General features: G+C 35.9%; 3 protein-coding genes across 7 annotated transcripts; 1 reads left to right on the forward strand and 2 right to left on the reverse strand.

The window, feature by feature from the left end:
* Positions 1-2006: 2006 nt before the first annotated feature.
* LOC106303880 (protein ABIL3) lies at positions 2007-5085 on the reverse strand. Of its 4 annotated transcripts, none has more exons than XM_013740228.1 (11): positions 4961-5085; positions 4819-4896; positions 3693-3844; positions 3520-3602; positions 3289-3439; positions 3105-3204; positions 2944-3039; positions 2814-2859; positions 2628-2728; positions 2426-2547; positions 2007-2336 (listed from the first exon to the last, which is right to left on the reverse strand). In XM_013740228.1, exons 3-11 carry the CDS (start codon positions 3786-3788, stop codon positions 2154-2156), a joined length of 978 nt encoding a protein of 325 aa, XP_013595682.1. In that variant the 5' UTR covers positions 3789-3844; positions 4819-4896; positions 4961-5085; the 3' UTR covers positions 2007-2153. The 4 variants fall into 4 exon arrangements, with proteins under 4 accessions (XP_013595682.1, XP_013595683.1, XP_013595681.1 ...); XM_013740229.1 differs by adding an exon at positions 4283-4377 and having other exon boundaries at positions 4819-5080; XM_013740227.1 differs by having other exon boundaries at positions 4819-5080.
* Positions 5086-5686: 601 nt separating this feature from the next.
* LOC106306804 (starch synthase 1, chloroplastic/amyloplastic) lies at positions 5687-9589 on the reverse strand. The gene is made up of 14 exons (XM_013743558.1): positions 9170-9589; positions 8317-8747; positions 8032-8234; positions 7867-7948; positions 7595-7768; positions 7426-7507; positions 7250-7341; positions 7098-7160; positions 6912-7001; positions 6699-6823; positions 6445-6553; positions 6291-6346; positions 6159-6198; positions 5687-6054 (listed from the first exon to the last, which is right to left on the reverse strand). Exons 1-14 carry the CDS (start codon positions 9417-9419, stop codon positions 5896-5898), a joined length of 1956 nt encoding a protein of 651 aa, XP_013599012.1. The 5' UTR covers positions 9420-9589; the 3' UTR covers positions 5687-5895.
* Positions 9590-10227: 638 nt separating this feature from the next.
* LOC106301747 (membrane protein of ER body 2) lies at positions 10228-13052 on the forward strand. Of its 2 annotated transcripts, XM_013738216.1 has the most exons (7): positions 10228-10298; positions 10732-10923; positions 11117-11728; positions 11821-11853; positions 11982-12167; positions 12290-12351; positions 12427-13052. In XM_013738216.1, the coding sequence occupies exons 3-7, from the start codon at positions 11194-11196 to the stop codon at positions 12889-12891; spliced, it is 1281 nt and encodes a 426-aa protein (XP_013593670.1). In that variant the 5' UTR covers positions 10228-10298; positions 10732-10923; positions 11117-11193; the 3' UTR covers positions 12892-13052. The 2 variants fall into 2 exon arrangements, with proteins under 2 accessions (XP_013593670.1, XP_013593669.1); XM_013738215.1 differs by lacking the exon at positions 10228-10298 and having other exon boundaries at positions 10395-10923.
* Positions 13053-13314: the final 262 nt, after the last annotated feature.

Below are 13314 nucleotides of genomic sequence, written 5' to 3' on the forward strand. Positions count from 1 at the left end.
CCAAAGTCTTGACAACCAAATTCTCTGCAGCCATAATTCTAAAACCAAAGCTTAAAGCGAAAGTCCTTGCCAATCGGATCTATAGTCAAGTTAAAAACTAGGACCCTAATATTTACAAGTCTTAACAAAATAGGGCCCTAATTTTGTAAATAAAAAATCAGGACCATGTGCAAATGTGCTGTGAGCACATGCTCTAAGCCGGCAATGACTCCGTGTAGCTAAGTATATACTCCTTCCGTTTCATAATATAAGTAGTTTTGGCTAAAAGCGCGAAGATTAAGAAAATTATTATGTTTTTAAAAAGTATTTTATAATAAATAGGTTTGATATAATTTAACTAATAAAAAATAAGTCTATTTAATTTGATTGGTCACACTGTATTCAATAAATGTAAAAGTTATCTAGAACTACGAAAACTACTTACATTTTGAAACAAAAACATTTCTCTAAAACTACCTACAATATGAAACGGAGGGAGTATTTGTTTAGTTTGCGTAGTTAGTTATGTGATGGTCAATATTTCGTGTAGTCAGCAATCATTTTTCCTGGATAAAACAAAAACTATGAGGACTAGAATTGGCCTTAAGAATAATCTCAACATGTTTGGTTCAGGTTTGTTGTCTTCTTTTATTGCGATTACACACTTCAGGTTTGTTGTCTTCTTTTATTGCGATTACACACAGATTAATGAATCATATGCCTTAGTGTCTAAAGACTGCATTTAAGAATATTACTCACAGATCAAAATTTTGATGGAACAAAGATAATATATAAAACACTTGAATCAATCTACTAATTGTCAGTAGATTATGAGTTAAAAAGAATTTAACATTGTATCAAAACATAAACCTAAGTATTTTTTTTTTTGAGAAAAACATAAACCTAAGTATTACAAGTTCAGTTAATCGATCCAAACATTTGTAATGCGGTTAGAAGTGATTTGTACTCTCGGATCTGAGAATAATGGTCTAGTGGTCTACACAATTAGTGGGTAGAAAAACTATCTTATATATTAAAACAAAAGTCAAAACCTTGATTCATGTGTATTTTTTAAAAAAATAGATGTAATGGACATATTTCTACAAAGTCATATTACATTTAATCTCTAATCTTATCATTTAAATTTTGGGTCTACCATAAATTTTTATTGGGCTATCAATAATTGAATTTAAACAATAGATGATCTATTGGATTTATAGATAATATAAATTAAATAGATATAATTTAATGTTGTAATACTATAACTTCATATGTTAATTATTTAAATATTTGTCGATGTTGACTTTTAAAATTATAAATATTTTTTTTAAATAACAAAAATCATATTATCTAACAATGATTAATCTTTACTATCTTAAACCAATGAAAACAAATTAACTATATAGTTTATTTTAAAAATTAAACAAAAACTAAATGTTTCATTATTTGCTCGATAATATAAATCTATCAAGCGAAAAGTTTAATTTTTTAAAAACTTTCTAAATTTGTGAAATGTTACAATACTTTTTGAATATGACAATAAAATAATATTTTACTAATCTATATATATATAGTTACGATTTTAATAATGAAATAATAATCCGAAAATATATATATAGAAGAAGATACAAATACATGTGAAAGTTTGAAATAATCTATTCAATGAAAAAATATACCGTATACTTATTATGTTTTAAAAATTGATAGACACATATATATTATAATATATACCATTTTAGAATTGAAAACAAAATGTTTATATAAAAATAAATGAAAACAAAAACCCGCGGAAATGTAGTTACAATCTAAAATAGTATTAAAATTACATAAAAATTAATAGATGTTAAAAAAATGTATGGAAGAATATTCTCCCATATTAAAACTTCTGATAGGATATAAGTTCATAATTGTTTAAAAAATAATCTACTACTTACTAATTGATTCTGAGCAGGAAAAGAGACAACAAAACCGAACATGACAGAAAAAAAAATGTATTTTTTCAGTTTGGTTTATTTAATCAGACATTAGAATATATTGCACTCATATTTTGAGAACATGCGGTACACAAAAATTCACACAAAGCATATATATTTGATATTATGTAACAGAAAATGCAAATGAAAATTGGAATCAAGTTTCCGGTTTACCAAAAGGCATACAAAACCAGGTTATGTTCAATACTCGTCCAAGTAAGTGTAAAGCGTATCATCCTTCTTGGTTTTGCGTCGGCTAAGCAACGCCTTAAGTAACCGTTTGCTCTTGCTCGGTTGTTGCTGCTGCTGCTGCTCTGGTTCTCTCTGAGCTTCTTTCTCAAACGCAGCCCGAACCGAAGCTGATCTTCTCGGTTCTGACGGATACTGAACTCATAACAAAAATCAAGAATCAAAACCAGTCAAAGTAAAAGAAAAGAAACGTTCCAAAAGCAGTACAGTAACAAGAGCTTTACCCGTTTAGGAGTGATAGTTCTACTCTTGCTAGGAGTAGTTGGCCTGCTAACCGATGTCGGTCTGATAGCAACAGAACCAGATCTTAGCAGCGGAAACCGGTGCGGTGATACTGCTCGTTTATCTAGTTTTACCAAACACACAGTTTAAGGATTTGTATGTGTGTTCTCACATTAAAAAGACTAAACAGAGTTTCTTTTTTACCTTGTTCTTTCTTAGGTGCCGTGTTGGGGATGGAGGAGAACGAAAAGGTTGCTGAACGTTGCGTTTTACGTTGAGGTGGTGGAGACGGAAGTACCGGTTTTCTGCAAAAAAGTAGAACCAACAAAAAAGTTTAATCACTTAATAATGGAACTTACTAAAAGTAGACAAGTTTATATATATATATACCTAAGTAGTGGTGGTGGAGGTGTTTCCCGGATTGTAGTACGAACAGCTTTTATGAAACAAAAGCAAAATCAAGAATCAGTGTTAAATATTGGACAAAGTATATATGAGGAAAGGGAGTTGAGTTTTATACCGTTTCTGAATTGGTTCCAGTCAGCTTCTTCACCAATACTGCTTTCAACGCTCTTGAGCTTTGCTAGGTTACCACCTTTCTTGATTTCACCAGCTGCTAGAGAGAAGTTTCAGTTTTATGGTTAATGAGAAAGAAATGTGGAGGGAGGGAGAGAAGCTTACAAGGCAAAATGTAACGCTTGTGGAACTTTGGAGTGTTGATGACTAGCGATTGCTGAGAACGACCTTCATGATCCATATACTCTTGGCACATCCGTAGCCTCTATACAATGTATAAATATAAAAACTCATTAACGTCGACTAAAGCTATAGTAGGAGCATTAGAAAATGCCATTTTGTGATATACCTGTTCGATGCAAGCAACTCGTAGCTCGGTTCCAGTTACTTGATCAACTTTTTCATCGACGAAGTCATTAACTTTGTATGTGACAGACCCCAAATGGTCAACCGTATTCACCAGAGCCTTTATCGCATAATCTTTCAGAGTCTCCACGACTCTGCGTAAACAAGTAAAAGCTTTATAAGAACCCCAAAATAAATAAATAAAAAGTCTAATAAGAATAAATTTTTCACTGACGAGTGTGTGTCTCCATCGTTTGTGTAGGATAGTTCGAAGTACTCAGCTGCTGAATACAGCTGTGTTCTCAGATTCTTCAGATCCTGTAAAAACAAATATGTCATATCAACAAATAGTAATGATCATCAAGACTTGTGAAGATTACTCTCAGCTTAAAGATTTTAGGATATTACCTTAAGACTATCAGAGAAGAGCAAACTCTGTTGCATAGAGATTTCATCGTAGTTTGAGACTTCTCTGGGCATGTGCATTGTAGCCGCTGCACTCATTTTGATTCAAAGGTTTTAACTAACAATGGAGTCTCAAGAACCCCTTCTCCTTTCCACTGTGGAAACCCAATGATCAAATAAGAATGACTAGAATGTACTTGTTACCACAATATGGACAAAGAGACAAGATAAAGAATCTTGGTAACAAAAGGTTATCTCTGATCCTTAAACACCCTAATAGACTTGGGATTATCAGCTGCAATTGAAATTTGATTTGTTCAAGCTACTAGCAAAAAAAAATGAAAATGAAGCAGCTATACGTTTTCTTTTAGATCAATATGAAAGCTCAAGACTGGTGCTTTTTTTAAGTGTAATTGGACCGCAGATCTCAGAGGATCTAACATGTAAAAGAGCTTTTCTTAAGGAATTTTAAAGAAAGATATTAAGGATTCCTGTGGATGTATTAAGGTAACAAGAACACGCTAACTAATATAATCTAATAAAAGAATAAGAAACAGACAAGAAGTAGAATCCACAGCTCTAAAGCAACCCACCAGTTTTATATGAAACAAACAAACAGATTTTTGTCTGAATCTTCAATAATACTCTTTTGCAAAATCTCCCAGAAAGTAGACCACAAAAAGAAAAGCTGCAATTTCAACCAAACCCAGATCAAAATCAGTTCAACTTGTCATGTCTCGATTACCAATCAAGAACTGGATTTTTTTTTTTTGTTTCAATAGCAAATGAATAGAGTCAACAGACACTAACTAGTTCAAGTTAATTAATAATATAAAACCCTTAATCAAAACCCATACCGCTGGCTAGTTCCAATGCCGTGATTATCATTAAACCATAAACCCCTCAATCAAGAACATTGAAAGATTTCAACTTGTTATTCTAACAGAGCTCTCAAAAATCTCAATTCAAATTTACAGATTGCATCCTGAAAATGGTATTTGCCGACAGAGAAAGAAAAAAAAGCAACAGAGTTATCGAAAGTCTAAGCCTTTCAACATTAACTGAACTGAAAACACACAAAAAAACAAAACAGGTAACTGGGACTGGCAGAAGATTGCAAGAAACTAACCTGAGATTTGTCACTGGAAGCCTCTCGCTTTTGTTTGCTCGAGAGAGAGAGAGAGCAAAACAGAATGGATATGTATGATTGCAAAAAATGGGGATTTAAAGACCAACCGAGAAAAAGACTTGTGTTTTATCTTTTTACTTACACGTACGACCAAAGAGGAGAGAAAGCGGAGCGACGGAGAGAGTGATTAGAGGAAGAAAGTGAGTTTTGAGTTTGGTATATCAATCAGACAATGACTCGAACCCACTTTTTGTCCCCTTCAATTCCGGAGCAACCCTCGGTCTAACTATTATTTTTGCTCATCATTTCTTTTTTCATTATTTATTGAATTTTACTAACAAATTATTCACAAAACAAATGAACCGAATCCAACTTCTCAACTATGAAACATGATAAACGAATGTTCTAACAATAACCACTTTGAATTGTAAATTGTTATTAACGGATGGATTAGTATGTTGATAGTTAGTTTCAAGGAAAAGAATAGTTAACAAGACAATCATTGTTCATCATATACTTTTCCAAATGTGAACTGATTGGTCAACTAAAGGAATGCTTTTTGAAAATGTGAACTCCTAATATATATGATAAATCAATCATAGAGAAGTAGGATCGTGCGTGCTTGAAGGATAATGTTTGATTGAATAAGGTAAGCACGTCTCTAATGGACCTTTTTTAATTTATATTTTACGTTTTCTCTCTTTCTTTTCAATGTGTGTTACTTACTGCTCTCCTACTCATTCCCATCTTATATCATTCAAGTTTCATCTAATTATTTGGTTATGTAATCATATCATTACTAATCATTTGGCCATCTGTTTTCTCATGTTTTTAAGACTAGTACCTTTAATTAAATAGTCAATAGATATCAAACTCAACGAAAAGCATTATTCCCATAAACAGAGAAATGAACCAAAGTATTGCCTCATCACAACTAAAATCCTATACCTTCCCCAAAAAAATAATCATAAATGATAATTTATATATAACATAGATACATGGTTCATTGTGCAAATGATCACCATAGATTTTGGGATTGGTCTGGTCTGATCCGGTCCAACTCTCATTGGTTCGGATCTAGTTGATGTAGGGACGGTCCATGAACACCCACTGGAACACTTGCTCGTACTGAACGGCAGCGTTTTCCCAAGAATAGTTTCTGATCATTCCTCTTCTCACCAATCCTTCCCATGACTCTTTATACTCTCTGTACGTTGCTGCAGCCAACCTCAATGCCTGAAACCAAGTAACATGATAATCTTTTAGTGATTTCACTCGTAAAAACCTGAAACACACAACCACAAATCTCGGAGAGGAATGGGGAAGTTAGAAAGGCTTACCGACACCATGCTATCTTTTGACAATGGAGAGAAAACCCACCTAAAACATTAAAACCCATTATAGGATCAGTCATATGAATTTGATCAGTCGCAACTTAAAATCTTATCAAATCAGAATAATGTTTGTATTACCCTGTACCAGTACCAGCTCCACCTTCTGCATAAGGATTGAAATTCTCAACCGTATCCTGCATACATCAACAATCCAAATATTATAAATCTTATATAAGCCTTATATTAACTATCAAACCATTTTTCTGTTTTAAAACAAATTTGAAAAGCTCACTCTGAGTCCTCCGGTGGCATGAACGACTGGAATGGTTCCATATCTCATTGCATATAACTGATTTAAACCACATGGTTCGAATCTTGATGGCATCAGAAGAATGTCACATCTGTTTTATAAATTTACACACAAAACAAACAAAAAAATGAATGAATAGTTTGTGACAGTTTTAAGTTTTCTACAACAAACTCCACCACACAAGTCATGTGATAATCTAAAGAATTGACTCTAAGCTAGAGAATCTTTGTTATTACCCGGCCGTGATGCGATGAGAGATGGGAACATTGAACCCAACCCACCCGCGGAACTTGTCTCTGTATGTTTCCTCCATACTTCTCATCCAGCTTTCACATTTTGGATCACCTGAACCAAGCATGACCTGCAAGAAAATAGGACATGACAACATGTGTAATCACAGCAGCAGACACTTGGGTTCACACTTAAATACTTTTAAAAGACTCACTTACGAATTGAATGTCATCCACCATGAGATCAGGACCAGCAGTTTGGATCAGATCAATGCCCTTCTGGTAATCAAGTCTTCCTATAAACCCAATCTGTAAAAAAAGATTTTAAGACAAGACAACCAACATGAGTCTTAACTATAAGACAAAACAGAAGAAGCAAAAATAATTTGGCTTATGAAACCACACCATAGGACATTCAGGCCTGATGGGGAGACCCAGTTCCTTTTGTAGTGCCATCTTGCACTTAACCTGCAAACACAAAAGGTCAATGTCACCATAACAAAAGCATTGGATTTGGTAGACTTTGGCACCTCTACTTAAGAGAAGTTTCACATCACCTTGTTGGAGTAATCATCAAGAGAGTAATGGAAAGGAATGTGTTCATCCTTGGACGGATCCCACTCATCAATATTGATTCCATTAGTGATCCCTGATAAGCATCGCCATTACATTATCTCCCCCAAAAAAATGTTTTATTTTGTAAAAGATGAGGTATAGTAATAAGAAGAGGTACCATTAATAACACTCTTCCGACTAGAAAGCAAATCTTGAAGACCATATCCACCTTCAACAGTAGTGATTTCCCATGCATATCCCTGAAAAGATGAGGACAAGAGAATCATCAACATTAGTGAATGTGGTCACTAGCAATTAAGGGATTGTGTTTCCAAAAGAGTCATCACCTGGCTCACGGTAATGATACGGTCAGAGGTTACAATAGCACCCTTGAGAACATTGACCGCTTCACCGGTGTCAAGAGCATGTGTTCTCGCCCATGTTGGAAACACCCAACCAACAGCTCCATACCATTCAGAAGGCAATCCCAAGTTGCTGTAACTAGCTGCTGGCTCCACTCCCTAGTCAAACACAGTACAACAACACAAACAAAAACAACTGAATACGGTATGCTAGCAAAGGGACATTATGCCAAATAGAAATACTATAAGCCTCTCACCTGATGAGCGAGGTTATGGATGATCAGAATGCTTCTTGCATCTTTATAAACTCCGTATGGGCGATACTTTGCAGCCAAGAGTCTGGAATCATAGGTTATACACACGATATAAGTTGATGTTCAAAGATAAATCTTATAGGTAAAGAGAACGAGGAAAGCGTTTACATGGGAACAAGTCCGGCATGCCAGTCATTGACAAGGAAGAGAGACTTCTCTCCATAAGTGAACCCTCCAAGAGGCAGCACGAGAGGAGCCTCACACGCCGCATGGCAAAGTAAAGTGAACCGGAACTGATTATCACCAAAGGCTCCTTTACTATCTCCGTAAGGATTACCAGGTCTATGGTAAGACTGATGATCAATAAAAACCTGTAAAAAAAAGTTACCAAAAAAGCAATGAGAAAAGATTTATCAAAACTCCACAAAAAAATCTATGCAAGAAGAGGGTTACCCAATCAACACCGTCTCTATACTCATGATAGAAGGAAACTTCTTGAGAGCCACCAAAGCAATGAACGGTGACACGGACCCCCAAGTCCTTGGCCCGGGAGTAGTTTTTGTCAGCAGAGGTTCCGTTCAGGTAGCGAGGAGAGATGACCATGACACGGTGCCCACGTCCAGCTAGAGCTATCGGCAAAGAGCCACAGACATCTCCTAGACCTCCTGTCTTGGAGTAAGGAGCAGCTTCGGAAGTAACGAAAACGAGGTTGTTGATCACTTCGGCTTTGACGGTCGTGTATTCGATTTCTGCAGCTCCTTCTTCAACAGCTCTGTTGCCAGGTACACCAAAGTCAGCCATCTCGGATTCATCAGTAGCGTCTGTGTTCTCTTCTTGATGTGTAGCTTCTTTTGTTGTGTTAGTGCTGATGATCTGTTGATCACCTGTGCAAGAGAAGAAAACACTGAGCTCAGCTTCTTAATTCTAAACCAAGTTTGCTACTTTTATATCTGAAAGTTTGAAGATTAATGATTCTGAAGAGGACTACAAAGCAAATTCTCAAGAGAATCATTCTCATTTGAAAAAAAACTGAAACCATATTATATACACAAGTGTGAATAAATAAACTGTTAATCCAAAAAGAAAGACTAATGAATAAATCAAATCAAGAATTAAAAAATAAAATAAACCAAATCAAATCAAACATAAAGTTTGATACTTTATATCACAAACTTTGAAGATCAGTGATTCTGAAATTTGAGAGAAGCTCTGAATCTGAGAACTATTCACATTGGACAAAATGAAACCATATATTATATATACACAACAGTTAATTACAAAATAAAATAAAAAACAAAAGTAGTACCAGGAGGAGCGAGCTGAAAGCCGAGAAGAGAGGCAGAGGAAGCGCCGGAGCCATCTCTGTCAGAGTCAGTGATCTCATCAGTTTCAGACTCTCCAGACAAGGTGGAACAGCGGAGCAACAAGGGCCGTCCGATGCTGATTCTCCGCCGGGAACGAGGGAAACCGAGGCTACAGATCGGACGGATGCAGCCGGTCCGGTTGAATCCCGCCACGAACCTAACCGAGCCGCCGCTGATCTGGAGGGAAGCCATTGATAGATGACTGAGAAAAGGAATTGACGACAAACAATGCTGAGAAGGGGTTTTTCGGATATTCCGCTCGTTCGATTGAAACCACCTGTGGCCTATCTACTACGGAAAGAATCCTTCCACCTTCGCCGACATGCTTCCAAAACTCCTTTTTTTTTAAAAAAAAGTTACCACAGAGTTTACTTCTTGTCCGAATATTTTAAAAAAAAAACAATTTAAAAAAAAAATCTCAAAAGGACTAAACTTTCGGTATCTTCTCGAATTGAAACATAATCAAATTCAATTTCTTTTTCGAACTCGAACCAAACGAAAATTCTGAAAATTGTTTGGAGGTTAGAACTACATCAATAAAAGTTTCACTCCAGTATTTTAATATTTTTATTTCCCCAAGGATCTATCAGAAAAAGCGCGAAAATTAAGGACGACTAGAAAGATCGCAATCACACTTCATGTGAAACTAAAGCCTCACGTTTCGCCACGTGGAGTTTAGTGGGGCTCCACTATTTCAGGTGACTGAAACTCGGATTTGGGCTAAAACTAATTTTAAAGCATTGGGCTATAAGTTTTTAGTTTATTATTAGATATGGGCTTAGTTTGTGAAGTGCAAAATATAGGCCTCGTTATTTGTTTAATGGGCTACATACCAGTTGTTGTTCTTTCTACACGTTTTGAATATGGATAATTCATATTAGTGAACGACCAACTAACTGTAGAGTTTGGTACACCACCCTGTCATTATGCGTTGTCTTAGCGAGTTGACCATACATTCTAAGAATTTTAATTGTATATGTGAGATTCTTTTTTCATTTCGTGCGACTCATGTTACAATCACGTTACATGGTGAGTTCTAATCACAGATGTGAGAACTATATTGGGTAAATGGTAATTCCAGTATTTATAACACTTTTTTTTCTTGCTAAAAATATTTAGAACACTTTCTACTGCCAAGAGAATGTTTAATCTTTTCTTTTAGCATAATGTACATATTTTCTTGAAATTTTATAGCTAACGTAAGCTTAAATTGATTCGTATTTGTACATTTTCTACTCCTAAGTGATATGTATCAACTCATAAAAATCCAAAAGAAATAATTTACGAAGAAAATAAAAAAGATCCAAAAGATGTTCGTTATAGGATAATAACAAAATATTTAACGCCTCGTGCTTCCCTCGTGGGAATTATTTATGTTATATACTATATAAGATAAAAGATGATTCGAGAGGACAAAAGAAAAAGTTGCAAAAGCTGAATTCTCCTTTTATATCTGTGGCATTGGTTTCATTACATTGGTGGTGTGTCTATATGGACCGACCAGCTGACGGAAGCAAGTTTGGGGAGAGAGGTGAAATCGTAGATGCAGATTTCTTGGTGGGTCTTCTCGACACCTTCAGATTTGGCAATTATAATCTTCCCGCCATAAAAAATGTGTTAAATGCGCCAGCAAAGGTTACATCGGCGACGGAGCAGCAGGACAAGACCACCGAGAAGCAGGATGATGGATCTCAAGGTATTTTTAGTCAACTTGTCCTTTTCATTTACGTTTTTTTTTGTTTTTACAGCGATGGTGCTTTTAGATATCTTTAATTTCCAATTGCGTCTAGTATTTTTTGAATTTGCAAATTACACCTAGTTTTTCTTAACAGGACAAAATCCTGCATAACCGGTAGACCAAACTTTCGTTTATTTTGTGGTCTGATTAGGTCTCGTAGGGGACGCGTCTGTTCGTGAAAGCATAGGATCGGTATCTTCCAGTTCGGATCCAGTAATACTGGATGATATGAGCGAAACCGGTTCAAATAATGTACCTGTTTCAAACGAAGAAACCGGTTCACCTAATGAACCCGTTTCAAACGAAGAATCCGGTTATAATTGGTTGGAGTCGAACTCCACAAACTTACCCAGTGTAGAGAATGAAAGGCACCATAACGAAGACGAAGGTGAGATAGTAGAAGAAGAAAAAGAAAAAGAAAAAGACAAAGAAGAAGAAGAAGAAGAAAAAGACGAAAATAAAAACAGCGAGAGAACATCATCTGACTCGGAAGAAAAATCAAACCTAGAGACATTGCTTGCGATACAAGAAAAGTACGAGCTTTACTGTCCAAGCTGTAGCTCTTGTATCACCAGGAAAGTGATTCTTAGGAAAAAAGAACATGGGAAGCTCGTTGATGAATCAAGCGACATCGAGGAGATTGAACCACATGTTAAGGTGCATACCCCTAAGAAGCTTATAACTGAGAATGAAGATCAAGAATATAAAGAGGAGGGTTATCTCTTCGCTTGCTTGGCCTGCCTAAAGTACTACATCAGATTAGGTAAAATCAATCTGTTTCTAAACTCTTTTTTCTTCTCATATTAATCTTAATACTTTTAGAACGTGACCCCTGTTCTTAATACTAAATTTCAGGAACCAGGTTCTTACGACGAGATGATGAGCCAGGTACGTTATCATGAATTGAAAGAAACATATTATTAACAATGACACACAATTTTTATTTATTTTGGGTATAAATGTCATCTAATTTTATTGAACTGTATAAGCATCACACTATCTACAATTGTATGCAGTTGAAGTACTTTTAGAGTCTAGGGAGAGTAGTAACACCACAGAATCAGAATCACCGCCTCAAAATAAACTGGACCGTGAAAGATTCCTCGTTGAGCTATTGAAGAGCACTGTCTACGGCGGTTTAACCGAGACCATCACCAGCCTCGTCGTTGTATCTTCCGCCTCTGCCTCCGGATCCTCCACCGGTATGCACCAGTCATCTTATTGGTCTTTATTCTACATGATGATTAGTAACATAAAGTTGATAAGAAAAAATGATTAGTAACATAAATAAATGATCTAATCTATGAAACTTTGATTGTTTCAGAGAATATCTTGGCTCTTGCGGTCGCAAATTTAGCCGGTGGTCTCATCGTCCTTGCTCAAAACGTAATAAACGACTATAAACCCTTACGTTAATTAACCGGTATCTTGATTTTAACCGGTTCTGGTTTATTCTTGCAGCTACAAGATCTAAGAAACAGTTCAGATCAAGAGAAAGATCGGTACAATGAGTTGTTAGGGAGACGTGACAATATCCGGTTGCATGTACTAGTAGTGGTCCTGTCTTACATTTTCTTCGGCCTAATTGCTCCGCTGGTTTACGCATTGCCCTTCTACCAAACCGGAATCAAGAACTACAAGCTCGTCTCGGGTTTCTCGGTTTCTTTGGTTTGCGCAATCATGCTCGGTATGATCAAGGTCTACGTCCGCAAACCGATCAACGTACGTCCATCCCCTAAACCTTATCTCAAGTCTGCTGCTTATTACACGTCTATTGTTGTTGTCTCTTCTGGAATCTCATACATTGTTGGAGAAATCGTGGGAGAGTATATCCGAAAGCTCGGTTTGTTTAGTTTATACCAGACCGGTTTGACTTCAACACTTGACGGAATTAAACCAGAGGAATACCGGTTTACTTCCTTTTAACGTAGCCAAAGGGAGAGAGCCATGAAGTATGAACCAGTCAGATCAGCGTTGTATATTTGTGTTCAACTAAATATACTTTTTTTCTTTCTTTCTTTTGGTATATGCAAAGTGGACTTTTGTAAAAGGTTTTTATTTGATAATGGAGTATCTCTTTGAGTTTAGTTGAGTGTGTACAAATAGAACTAGTAAAAGACACTGATTTGACCAAGAAAAGAAAAGATAAAAATAAGATGCACTAAAAAAGGCTCAACGTTGTTGGAGATAATCGTGGGAGAGCCATATTGGAACGCTTGATTGGCATTAAGGCTGGTTTGGCTTCAACATTTGATGGAAGTAAACCAGAAGAATACCGGTTTACTTCCTTTCGATGCAGTGAAAGAAGGATGATGCAGCGCATTATCTCTTTCACCGCCAGTATCGTGG

This window comes from Brassica oleracea, chromosome C7 (genome assembly GCF_000695525.1).
Source record: "Brassica oleracea var. oleracea cultivar TO1000 chromosome C7, BOL, whole genome shotgun sequence".
NCBI lineage: Eukaryota > Viridiplantae > Streptophyta > Magnoliopsida > Brassicales > Brassicaceae > Brassica > Brassica oleracea.

Bases quoted from the DNA above. Each gene is read 5' to 3' on its own strand.
- LOC106306804 (XM_013743558.1), bottom strand. From the start codon at position 9,419: ATGGCTTCCCTCCAGATCAGCGGCGGCTCGGTTAGGTTCGTGGCGGGA. The intron at 6,824-6,911 runs GTAAGTGAGTCT...ATTTTCTTGCAG, and splicing joins TGGTGGATGACATTCAATTC to GTCATGCTTGGTTCAGGTGA. The intron at 6,347-6,444 runs GTGAGCTTTTCA...TGATGTATGCAG, and splicing joins ATGCCACCGGAGGACTCAGA to GATACGGTTGAGAATTTCAA.
- LOC106303880 (XM_013740228.1), bottom strand. From the start codon at position 3,788: ATGAGTGCAGCGGCTACAATGCACATGCCCAGAGAAGTCTCAAACTAC. The intron at 3,205-3,288 runs GTATATCACAAA...TACATTGTATAG, and splicing joins GAGTTGCTTGCATCGAACAG to AGGCTACGGATGTGCCAAGA. The intron at 3,040-3,104 runs GTAAGCTTCTCT...ACTTCTCTCTAG, and splicing joins CAAGCGTTACATTTTGCCTT to CAGCTGGTGAAATCAAGAAA.
- LOC106301747 (XM_013738215.1), top strand. From the start codon at position 10,719: ATGGACCGACCAGCTGACGGAAGCAAGTTTGGGGAGAGAGGTGAAATC. The intron at 10,924-11,116 runs GTATTTTTAGTC...TGGTCTGATTAG, and splicing joins GCAGGATGATGGATCTCAAG to GTCTCGTAGGGGACGCGTCT. The intron at 11,729-11,820 runs GTAAAATCAATC...ACTAAATTTCAG, and splicing joins AAAGTACTACATCAGATTAG to GAACCAGGTTCTTACGACGA.